We start from the raw sequence: 12,295 nt of genomic DNA, 5'->3' as shown, positions 1-12,295 counted from the left end.
GGGCCATGCCTTCAAGTTTTGGATGTCCAAAGATGGAAGTTCTCATCGCTGGCCTTCGAACTGACTCTAGACATGCCAAAGTCGAAGGGAAAGAGGAATGTACATGGAACTTTCGTCAGGCCTGCCCAATCGAGAAGTTAAGAGAACCTCTGCTTGATGTTCACCGCTGATGATTTCATTTTGGAAAAATCGTCATTGTCGTGGTGGTATTCTTCAAGGCAGAGTCGGTCCGGTGCCTGACCCACGAGAAAATGATATCGAACCAAGAACCCTTAATATCGGAATGTTCATATGGCCAATATAGGCATCCTTCGTGAACTCTTTCGGTAGGTAGTTCGTAGCGTGGCCAATATGTAGACGGTACCGCCTCTTTACCCATTTTCGTTTTATCCATATAGCTTACCTAGGTGGTACCTCTACCTTCTCTCACTTGCCGCCCACTTACAATTCGTCACATTCTTCAGATATTTTCCACCTTCTGCGTTTTGCCTGTGAATACGTCAATACTTCAACCATGGCGCATTATTTTTGGAGACCTTCACAATGAATAGAGTGGACAGCTGTATCATATCACGCGGTACCACCCCAGCCATCCATAACTGCCGTGAAATGATCCCCTCCTGGACACGACCTGATGTGTCCGCCAGCTCTACATCCCAAAATCTGTGGCCCAGCATATCGCAAGTTCATCATGACCGCGATCAAACTGATTAGCGGTCTACATCCACTGCCCTTATAACGTTGGGGAACGCTGGAGCAGGGACCCCTGTGCGGAACGGTACGAGGATGATAGAGTGCCAGCAGATCGAGTGGTGATGCTATGCATTTATCAGCTCTTTGTGCCGGGGAACATGATGTTTTGGACGGACCACATGGTTCGTATTGAGTATGGAGAATCCGTACTATAGATCATGACTTCGGATGATGATACCGAGATTGTCAAGTGCCTCCAACAGATTCTGTCGTCAACGGATGGGTTAGGGTTGAAGTCTTGCGTCGATCAGATCTCAGAGTGCTTCGGTATGTACGAGGCAATGGTAAGTGAGACTTTTCCTTGACCGTTTGGTCTACTCCGAGGATTCCTGGGTTCGTACGTATCGGGATTTAACGGTTGTCATGGAACAGGTCCTCGTGGGAAAGGGCCTCTCGAAATCCATGATGTTGAGGGACCGAAAGCTTCATCTGCAAGATTTGATATATTAGTAATATAAGGCAGAGAGTATACCAGCGTTGCCGCTTCTCAGTCTTCGAGATGTTTATTTATAGTATCGAAGAGTTGTCGTGAACATGGTGGACGACTCCTGAATGACATCCCTGACGTCACTTGGACAAGAAGGGTTAGGGTTCTGTGTACGATAAGGGAATCCGGTAAGCCGTCAAGGTGCCTGCCGGACCACGGGAAAGCTCCGCCCGAAGTGTCTCCAAAGTCCAAGCTGAGCTCGAAAAGATCTCCATTCCACAGACCGGGAGCTGGTCACGAGGACGACTGGGAAATTTGGGAAGGGAAAAGCCACAACATGGTTTCTGTTCCGTAATCAACCGGCGGTGTTGTTGTTCATTTTGTTTGCCATCAAGTGATTCGTAATTGTGGTACAAACCCCGAGTCAGATGATGGAGATTCTGGACTTTGGTGATTCTTGACCGTCTCTCGTTGGCTTGTTGCCAGATTTGGGTGCCGGTGTTGTCGGGTTTGTTGACAAATCCTCAGCATCGTGAGCCGATTGCCGGATGGTTGGCAAATTGAACAGAACAACCACCAAAAGGTCTTTGGCGACAGAAATGGGAAGCATTGCCATGCGCAAGTCCCGTCGGCCCGGGAAATCTTCTTTGGGGGACTTCAGTTGCATTTGCCAGAGTTGCCCCGCACCCCCGGATCTCGCCCAGCCTAACTGTCATGCCGCCCCTGACGGCTTCTGGATCGCCCCCGGTCGTTAGGTAGGCAACCCCTCCACTCCCCCTTCGTCATCTTGGCTTCATCCATATCATATGCAAAAACAAACAGTTGGGGAAAGTTCCCCTTCGGCCGGCGGCTTATCACAAACTCCTCAGACATCAGCTCGCAACAGGTCATTGAAGAGTAATGTGGGCAATCAGCAGACGGCTAATTCGGCTTTGCCACGAGTACACAAGAACCACAATACCTAAAGCAAAACAAGCAAAGAAGAAGCCACAGACTGCTCGAGGGGGGGGGGGAGGGTGGCCAGCCAACAGTCGCTGATGTCACAAGTCAGCGAGTGGACATACCTAGAGGTAGCTCTCCCCGTCCCTGATTATCGATAACCGCTTGTTCAACCGACGACGGCCGAATGAGGGGCCCCATCCCATAGCTCCCGTTTTCCCCCATTCTGCAACCCGGGGTTCCGGGGTTGTGCCATAGGTTGCCTCGACAGCTTCCAGACAACTGAAGTTGCTTTGTATGTAGTGTAGCATCTCGAGAGGAGGAAAAGCTCCTCCTGATATCATCTCAACGCCTTAACCAGAAGAGATCCAAAGCAACATTACGCTTGTGTTGACTCCTGGACGGACGATCAGTGATCGTCGCCTGAATGTTGTCTTCCAGGCCCTCTCATACGCCAGAAACACTTCAGCCAGTCCATCATAAAAATGGAACTCCTCGTCGAGAATGGATCCTAACCTGTCACGTTGATGGAGGAGATCCCCTTGGCTTGTGAACATTCCCCTGTCATGTTTTCGTGTTCCTGGCTTGTCTGACCGTCTCTTCCCGTCTTCTGCCACTCCACCTGAACTGAAAGGGAAGCTTCTTATCTTGCTGCTCCTCCTCCTCCTCCTCCTCCTCTTTCTCGGGCTCTCTGTTCTTCTCACTCTCAATCTCCCTCTTCTTCCATTATCTTATACCCAAATACCCAAACCAGTGTTTTGAATTTGCTATCCTCCTCACCGGAACAATACCAATCCACCGACCAGACGACCAAACATCATAGTTGCGTATAGGTCGAGCTCTTTGTTCAACGTCAACCCTCGTGACCACGAAGCATACATCATCCCACAGCTGCAGAGCGCATAAGCTAGCTAGCCACGAAATAACAGCCAGCCTGTTCTCACTCTCAGTGTAGCAAGCTTCATTTTCGCTAATTTCGCCAAAAACACATCCTACACACATAATTAACCATGTCGACTTTCACAACAAACGGAGCTGGCGCCGAGAACGACGGTGAGAAGGTGAACACCCACATTGTCACCCTCACCAGATTCCTCACCGAGGAGCAAGTAAAGCACAAGGAGGCCACTGGAGACTTTACGTATGTTATCCATCACTTACACCAATTCCCTTCCTGTTGACCGCGCAAACAACCGAATCAAAGAGAACTACCAGCTAACATGAAACCCCAAAAGCCTCCTTTGCCATGCCCTCCAATTCTCCTTCAAGTCCATCGCCTACTACATCCGCCGCGCCACGCTCGTAAACCTCACAGGTCTCGCCGGCTCCTCCAACACCACGGGCGACGAGCAAAAGAAGCTCGACGTCATCTCCAACGACCTCTTTATCGAAGCCATGCGCTCGTCGGGCAAGTGCGCTTTACTCGTCTCGGAAGAGGAAGAGCACGTAATCTACTTCAAGGACGCCAAGAACGCGCGCTACGCCGTTGCCTGCGACCCCATTGACGGCTCTTCCAACCTGGACGCCGGTGTGTCGGTCGGCACCATCTTCGCCATCCACAAGCTGGCCGAGGACAGCACGGGCACGAAAGAGGACATTCTCAAGCCCGGCACCGAGCTCGTCGCGGCCGGCTTCACCATGTACGGCGCCTCGGCCCAGCTGGTCATCACCATGAAGGGCGGCTCCGTCAACGGCTTCACGCTCGACCAGGGCGTGGGCGAGTTCATCTTGACGCACCCCAACATGACGATCCCCAGGAAGAGGAGCATCTACTCCGTCAACGAGGGTAACTCGCTCTACTGGGAGGATGACGTCAAGGCGTACTTTAACAGTCTGAAGGAAACCCAGGAGGACAGCGGAAAGCCTTATAGCGCTAGGTACATCGGTTCCATGGTGGCCGATGCGTACAGAACGCTGCTCTATGGTGGTATGTTTGCGTACCCGGCAGACAAGAAGAGCCCCAAGGGCAAGCTGCGTATTCTGTACGAGTGCGCGCCCATGGCTATGATTTTTGAGAATGGTAAGTCTTGTCACTCGTCTTCCATCACATCACCCCTTGAGCGCCCAGATAGGAATATGATGATGGATACTAATATGTTGTGTTAAAACGATAGCTGGTGGTCAAGCTGTCGATAGCAAGATGAACCGCATGCTCGAGGTCGTACCGGAGCACATCCATGACAAGGCCGGTATCTTCATGGGTTCATATGATGAGGTTGAGAAGGTCAAGAAGTACCACGGCAAGGCTTGAGCTGGGCTCGGTCAACAAAAGTGTTGGGGCTGGGGGGGTTGGATATCGGGATTGGCTTGCATTTAGGGACTGAGCTTTTGCTTGACATGATTGTCGATACCTAGGTTGATGAATGCGCATGATCAGATGTTGTTTGGTTCATCACCTTGCATAATTTTTTTTTTTTATTTTTTTTTTTTATAACTTGTGAACATCGCCAGTGATGAGTTGTCCGGAGTTGTTCAGTTGCCTTGCGTCCAGCGGTACTTAACTAACCTCTCTTGTCATCCCATCCATCTGTAACCTGTAAGCTTATTCCATCTGATAAACAAGAAAAAAGACATGACCTCCACACCGCATGTGAATGACTTTGCAGGTAAGCAGTACTGTCGAGTGGTCTAGATCTCGAGAGTGAAGAAAGCAAACGTCCATCCTGCCTTTTGACCGCTCGAAGCAGCACATGGCGAACGGCATTTTCGGACTCGAGCAATCATCTGAAGGGGGGTGGAGCAAGAACCGAACGGTTCGTTACGAATTACGTTGTACAGCACTTGTATATATGCGTGTGCATAAATCGACCGTTGACGGCTTCCCGCCGCGCGATGTTTTGTTGATGTTAATATGAGACGGAAATGTTGACAACCAGCGGCCTGCCGGCTCGGTCAACATGTGATTCCTACTTCCATGCTTGCAACCACCCCCCTGGACAAGCATTCCCATCTTTACAATGTCCACCAAGGGGCGGTTGAAAGTGTTGGGTTGATCTGGATTTCCATCTTGGAAATTCCCAGTGTGGGTGGCCTCTCGGTTGTCGGAACTGCTGTTGACAGAAATTGATTCCACACCATGGGCCCTTTGTTAAAAGCAACCATTCTCGTCAACCCAAGAAAAAGAGAAGCATGTGAAAAAAGTGACAAGAGAGAAAACAGACCAATCTGAAAATGCGGATGCAACGCTCTTGGCGACCCCAACCGTCCCCAATCATTCCCCAGCGCACCCCCCTCCTCCACACGTCTGTCGTCTGGCGCTAACCCGAATGCGGCAGTGCCTCGGCGCATTTCTGACATCACCTGCCGCCGCCTCCCGCCCCGGAATTTCATCCCACACTGGACAGCCAGCCAGCACCGCGGGTGCTCCACGCTCCTGTCGGTCTGTTAGTGCTACCACCGTCCACCGCAGGGCACGCCCACCAGTAACACCCGGACACCACCACAGTTAGCACGCTGCCTGACGGGAGCATCAAGGGAACTGAACTGAACTGAACTGGGGACTGACCGGTCGAGATCCCGAGGTTTAAACCACCTCGCTGGCGATCCATCTTTCTTGCTTGTTGTTCTCCCGTCTCGTATCCTTTATATATCAATACAAACTATTCTCCTGTCCTTCCACACCGTCCTCTCTTCCTTCTACTGAATCATTTCTGCCCTTTCCATTCTTCTGAGGATACCCAACAAGCAGCCGTTGATTCTTGATTTCTATTCATCCATTTATCTAGTCGACTAGTAATCGTATAATCATTCACAATGGGTGGTATGTATTACTGAACCGACTTTTTGGCCTCAGCAAATAGTGGTTAACATGATACTCCTTCCACTACAGCTCTCGACAGACTTTCTCAGATCGGCAACCAGATCTCCGCTGGTGTTACCGGTGGTGGCCGTGACCAGATTCTCCAGAAGAACGCCGATGATGTAAGCACGACCGACCACATCGAACTGACCGACTTACAGAATACAAAATGCGCCTAACACATACTACCTACAGATCGTCGTCACCTGCGCTCTCCGCACTCCCTTCACCAAGGGTGGCAAGGGTGGCTTCAAGGACACTCACGCTGCTGACCTGATGGCCGGTGCCCTCCGCGGCCTCATCGAGCGCTCCAAGATCGACCCCTCCCTCGTCGAGGACATCAAGGTCGGCACCGTCCTCGCCCCCGGCGGTGGTGCGACCGAGATGCGCGCCGCCGCTCTCGTCGCCGGCTTCCCCGAGTCCACCGCCGTCCACACCCTCAACCGCCAGTGCTCCTCGGGTCTCCAGGCCTGCGTCGACATCGCCAACGCGATCCGCTCCGGTATGATCGAAGTCGGTGTCGGTGCCGGTGTCGAGTCCATGTCCACCAACTACGGCCCCGCCGCCGTCGCCGAGTTCTCGGACCTGCTCGAGTCCCACAAAGAGGCCGCCAACTGCAAGGTGCCCATGGGTGTCCTGTCCGAGGACATGGCCAAGGACAAGGGCGTCTCGCGCAAGGACCAGGACGCCTTCGCTGCCTCTTCGTTCCAAAAGGCTGTCAAGGCCCAAAAGGAGGGTCTCTTCAAGGAGGAAATCCTCCCGCTCAAGGCCAAGTTCGAGGACCCCAAGTCAGGCGAGACCAAGGAGATCCTGGTTGACCGCGACGACGGCATCCGCGACGGTGTCACGGCCGAGTCCCTCGGCAAGATCCGCGCGGCTTTTGCCAAGGATGGCTCCATCCACGCCGGCAACGCCTCGCAGGTCTCGGACGGTGCCGCCGCCGTCCTGCTCATGAAGCGCTCTACCGCCGAGAAGCTTGGTCAGCCCATTCTCGGCAAGTTTGTCGCCGCTTCCGTCGTGGGCGTCAAGCCTCTTCTCATGGGCATCGGCCCCTGGAAGGCCATTCCCAAGGTGTTTGAGCTCACGGGCATCAACAAGGACGACGTCGACATCTTTGAGATCAACGAGGCGTTTGCTTCGCAGTGCTTGTGGTGCGCTAACGAGCTTGGTATTCCCATGGAGAAGATCAACCCCAAGGGCGGTGCCATTGCTTTCGGTCACCCGCTTGGCTGCACCGGTGCCCGCCAGGTTTCTACCCTTCTCTATGAGTTGAAGAGGACAGGCAAGAAGGTTGGTGTTACGTCCATGTGCGTTGGTACCGGTATGGGTATGGCTGCCGTTTGGGTGGCCGAGTAAGCAAGCGGTTGTGACGACAAAAAATGGGCGTTGGGTTTCCTTTCCTCTCTTTGATATAGCATATTTTGTGCAATGATTGCATGTCAACAACAATTCCTGTAACTTTAGAACAACAGCGTTTATTGTTTTTCCCTTGGATACCATATGCGATTCATTCATTTGGTTTAGCTCAAAGCTCCTGCTCTTACATCCATGTACGTGTAAAAGGTTGGCAACGATATGCAACCACCTCGTCACGTACCCCGTTGCACTTCTTACCGGCAGCGTCATCCGATAACCGCCCGCGCGGAAGCAGACATGGTTCAAGTCGCTAGTTACCTAAGTATAGGTACTGTGTAGCCATGAGACCATGGGAACTTTGTTCCTACAAGTACAGTGCTTGTCCGGTCGGTATGTAGCGAGGAAAGCGGGCAGGCAGCACTGAAACGGGCGGTCATCCTCCTCCGTTCGCATACCGACAATCGATGTGGTGGTTTCCCTTAGCCTCTTAGCCTCACGAGGGTCTTGTATGATAAACCTCTCTCCGGTAGCACATGTCCCAGGTCCTGCCCTGTCTTCTCGAACTACAAGTACCGTACTTTGGGGGCTTCAGGTCTCCAATTTCTCCCGTTGTAACCATCCCACATGCCAAATGCCACATGCCACATGCCACGTCTCTCTTCTCGGTTTGTTTCACCATTACCATAGAAAGACACTAGAAGCCAAGTTTGAAACAACAGAACCGTTCGGTATATCCGTCGGTCGTTCGTTAACGTTCATCGGGCAAAGTCCTAAAGCGGTTTCGGCGACGAGAGACTTTCAAGGTCGAGGTTGTTCACTGAGTAACCCTGCCCTGGCCAGTCAGTGGGCCCGACCAAGTCCGGGCCGGGTTGGGTATGTATGTACATAGGTACGTATTCGAATGCTGTCTGAATGAATGGCGGATGGCGGCGGGTTTTGACCAATGGGGAAATGTGCCGTGGAAGCAAGCCCCCTTTCGTTGCCCGTTCGTCGTCGTCACCGCTTTGGGAGGAGGATCGCTTTTTTCTTTTCTTTCTTTTCGAGAGAATCGAGATCGTTGGAGTTGTTACACACTATAGACGGGAAAGTTAGATGCCGAAGGAGGAGGAGCAGGGGGAGTTCGCATGATTGGAGATGCTTTGAAAGTGAAAAGTGATATTATAAGAGTTGAGCTTGTGATGATGAGGCGGTTGTACATATCATATGTACAGTAGTGTAGATTCTTTCCTAGTTGGACGTTACATATTGGATTGTTGGGGGGGGGGGGGGGTTTCTTTTACTTTGGCCCAAGCAGTGGTTTGTATGCCCGCTGTCGAGCCGGTTCCGGAGGGGGCTTCCAGTGGGGGAGGGAAGCCGCTAACAAAGTGCAGTGCTTTTTTACGTTAGTCGGTCCTAGTTCGAATTGATGACAAGGGCTACTGGCTGGCTGGCTGGCTGGCCTGGCAGGCAACTGAAGAAGGAACACCGAGGAAGTGCCTGGAGTCTCTGGAGCTCAACAACCAAGGAACTTCCAATTCAACTTGGGCAACCTTTTTGTCCAACTTCAAAATCTATCAGCAAAGACGCTTCCCACTTTGTTGCTGGTGTTCGGGGCCATCATATACCCCTGACCTGACCATCGAACGGCTGCGCCCAACTTGTGCTTTCCAGCTCTACACACCACACGCATAATCGCGGCGCCCACTAGCAACAAGATCGACGATTGGTTACATCACGCCGGACCACTCCAATCTTTTCGAAATCTTCAGCGAACGAAAAGAAAGCTTCAAGAAACCTCGCTTCTTCACTACCTACCGAGAACGGCTTTCCCACGATTGCGTCGGCAATCATTGACTCGATTGGGAATCGATTGGGTTTCCCCGCCTTTCTGACGAACCTGATCAGAGCTCAAAGCGAACTTCGGCCTCGGGGCCCAATTTGCGCCCGCTAGTTCTCGGGGTTGCGGTTGACCAACAGAAAGGAACGCCTACTGCCGGCAGGAAACCAGCAGGAAACCGCAAGCAAGCAAGCAAGCAACACACGGACAACCGAAGCTTTTGCACGAACCCCTCCACAAGGGTCGAAAGCCGAACCAAAGCCCGTTCGCTCGAAATCGATCCGCCTCGCTAGGCCGGACATCTCTTTGCGTCACCGGGTGCTGTATACCCTCGGCCAGTCTAGAGAACAACAAGGTCGTCTTTTCAGTCCGACGACAAACAAGGAAGCGCCGCTACACCAGTGAGCGTGGGATCGGAGTCGGATAGGATCGTTACGGAAAGGCCAAGAGGGGGCACAGGAAATAAGCACACCACAGTCATGCCTAGGGATAGGGAGAATAGCGATACATCGGGCGCCCCCGGCCAATCAAAACGGCCGACTTTGTATCACCGCGACAGCAGCTCTTCTCAGGTCGGCGGCGATCAAACAGGCAATGGCAACACCCACCACCACCGCGCAAAGGGCCCCAAGCACGTAGTTGGCGGTTCTCGGCTGCACGGAAAAGCCCCCTCCTCCAAAGGCCTACACAAACACCATGGCTCGACCTCCACGGTGAAGCTGAATCGTACCAACACCGCCGCGAGCCGACAAGGAGAATCACCTACATCGCCTGAACGGCCGCCTTTCCTTGCGTCGAACCACCGCCGCTCAACGTCCCAGGACCTCGTGACTGTCTCTACTAACCTCAAGAATACTTCTGCGACAGTGCTGAAGCGCAATCGATCCAATGCCGACGTAGCCGGAACTGGAAAAGGCAAGGCAAAGTCTACATCCAATCTGCTCAAGCGGTCCACATCCAACCCCGCCGTCCACAAGCTCAAGGGCGAACGACATAGCAAGGTTCACTTTAACATAGGAGACGACGGTCAGGACGACGACGAGGACGATCAGGACGAGTGGGTGGACGCTAGCACATCAGCCTCCCCTCTCCTGTCGCGGCGCGGGTCGACAATCAACGGTGCCGAGACAGCAAACGAGAATCATTTGCATCCGTTGGCTTCCGCGCTACCGTCCCAGGGGCAGGTTGACAACCCGCGAGTAACACAGGTTCAATTTCCGTTTCCTTCACATCAGCGGCGTGTTCAGCCCAGTAATAACACTATTGCTTCCGCCAACAATATTTCCCAGCAGCAACAGCAACCGCAGGAGCAACAACAGCAACAGCAGCAACAACAGCAACAACAGCAACAACAACAACAACAACAACAAATGCCACAGCTCTCGAAACCGCCTACCAACAAGAACAGCAGCAGTCAGACTAGCATCGCACCGAGCATTGCGCCAAGTATCGCACATAGCACCACTACCAGCCATTCACATAACCAGCTTCTTACGGAACGCATTCTGAAACGAGTACCATCGATGATTTCGGCGCCCAAGATGTCCACAGAAAGCGTACAGGTCCAGCTAAACGCCTCACGGCCGACGTCTCCTGCTTCGTCGATGCTTTCTTCCCAAATACGTCCAGGAAGCAGCGAAAAGGAGGAGCTACTCACCTCTCGGTTTGTCGGAGGTGATCAGCTTGGATCTACCGGCAATCCCAGTAACCCCGGTGAATCCTTCCTTACCAGCATCCGAGCCACGACAGAGAATGGCACCTCGCGATCAATGGGAAGTCTCGAGCATGCCGGCCACCAAGGTTCCAAACTTGGGGCGGACTCGGATGACGAAGGTACTGAGATCAGGAGAACCACCAGAAAACGAAACGGCACTCAAACCAGCGTCTCCAGCGGCGTATATGGCGGTCTCAAAGATCTGAACCGAACTCAACAGAAGCTCAATCTTCAGCGAGCCAGCTCAACCCTGGACCAGCCACAGGTTCCACCTCACCACCCAACCCTGGGCCCACTGACCCCCGGCCTCCCACTCAACGGAAACGGGTACGACAACCGCGACCCTCGCCTCACCAGAATCCTCGAGCGCACCGGCATGGAGTACCTTGTCGTTCGCCGCTACCAAAACCCCGTAGCCCGCTCAATAGCACGCATAGCTCAGTATCAGGCTCTGCAGAACGGGTCTTTGAACATGAACGGTGGCGGCCGCGCTTCCCGACCGGGAACTTCTCACTCCAAGCGCGGCTCCGAACTAAGCGGTGGCCGACCCAATTTCCTTCGCGACGGCAGAGAGCCGCGAGATTCCTTCCTCGCTCAGGCCACCATCAACGCCAACCATCAGCACAGCAACTCCATGTCTGCTATTCCCTCCAAAGCCGTCTCTGCCGCAGCCCGGTTTTCGGGACTCGGTGGGATCGGGACCAGGGCTAATAGTACCAGCTCTAGTCTCGACGGCGATGGAGATGGCGGACAGCCGCATGTGGGCATGTTGAACGGTGCCAATGGTGGTTCCAGTTCAAGACTGAGCGGGTCAAGTCTGGTGGATAGAAGCGAACATGCGGAGACGCAGGCGATTCTGAGGGCCTTGTGGGACAAGAGTCTGGATCTAAGCGTTAGCCAGGAATAGGAGACCTGCGGGCTTGGGACTGGAGCTGATGGGCTTGAAGCTGATATCACGAGGAATGGAGTGACGGTTGATGTTGGTGGTGGGGTTGGTGTGACTGAGAAGATTGCGAGGAGTTATGATGGGGCGGATACAGCTGCAAGCGAGGCTTCGGATGCGAGGACGCTTGCAAGTGAGAGCTGTGCTGCCAGTGGTGAGTTTGAGAATGAGCCGCCGCCAGAGTTGTTGAGGGAGGTGGTGGGGTTGGTTAGTAGTGTCGGTCGAAGTGCGTAGGAGTATCGTTCGACGAGGATCTGGTCGGGTTGAAGACGTCAGTCACGAGCTTTCATTGCTGAGAGAGGGGTTGGTTCCTTTAAAGGGCGTTAAGGATAACGGGCACAATTGTTCGTATACATAACAAAGAAACAGGTACTGGTTCGTAGGTCATTGAATCTCGGTACGAGGTCAGGTCGTGTAGACGGATACATACTAGACGAGAATCGTGTGTAAAATGGGAAGGGGGGAAACTCGAAGGATGGGTCAGCGTGATGTTTTACATGAGCATAGCATACTTAGGAAGCAATTACTGTATTTGGTCTTCATCTGAT

The 12,295-nt window shown here is 53.1% G+C and overlaps 3 protein-coding genes across 3 annotated transcripts; all 3 read left to right on the top strand.

Annotated features, from left to right (window-relative positions):
- The first annotated feature begins 2,618 nt into the window (after window positions 1-2,618).
- On the top strand, window positions 2,619-4,522 carry fbp-1 (fructose-bisphosphatase-1). The gene is made up of 3 exons (XM_955330.2): window positions 2,619-3,260; window positions 3,355-4,139; window positions 4,234-4,522. The coding sequence occupies exons 1-3, from the start codon at window positions 3,130-3,132 to the stop codon at window positions 4,368-4,370; spliced, it is 1,053 nt and encodes a 350-aa protein (XP_960423.1). The 5' UTR covers window positions 2,619-3,129; the 3' UTR covers window positions 4,371-4,522.
- Window positions 4,523-5,462: 940 nt separating this feature from the next.
- NCU04796 (3-ketoacyl-CoA thiolase) lies at window positions 5,463-7,990 on the top strand. The gene is made up of 3 exons (XM_955329.3): window positions 5,463-5,879; window positions 5,949-6,040; window positions 6,114-7,990. The coding sequence occupies exons 1-3, from the start codon at window positions 5,873-5,875 to the stop codon at window positions 7,272-7,274; spliced, it is 1,260 nt and encodes a 419-aa protein (XP_960422.1). The 5' UTR covers window positions 5,463-5,872; the 3' UTR covers window positions 7,275-7,990.
- A 769-nt stretch (window positions 7,991-8,759) lies between these two features.
- Window positions 8,760-12,288, top strand: NCU04795 (hypothetical protein). Its single transcript, XM_955328.2, has one exon. The coding sequence runs from the start codon at window positions 9,570-9,572 to the stop codon at window positions 11,709-11,711; it is 2,142 nt and encodes a 713-aa protein (XP_960421.1). The 5' UTR covers window positions 8,760-9,569; the 3' UTR covers window positions 11,712-12,288.
- Window positions 12,289-12,295: the final 7 nt, after the last annotated feature.

Source organism: Neurospora crassa, linkage group VI, assembly GCF_000182925.2.
Source record: "Neurospora crassa OR74A linkage group VI, whole genome shotgun sequence".
Taxonomy (NCBI): Eukaryota; Fungi; Ascomycota; class Sordariomycetes; order Sordariales; family Sordariaceae; genus Neurospora; species Neurospora crassa.
Note: the sequence above shows the minus strand (reverse complement) of the source record. Positions and strands in the feature narration are given on the sequence as shown.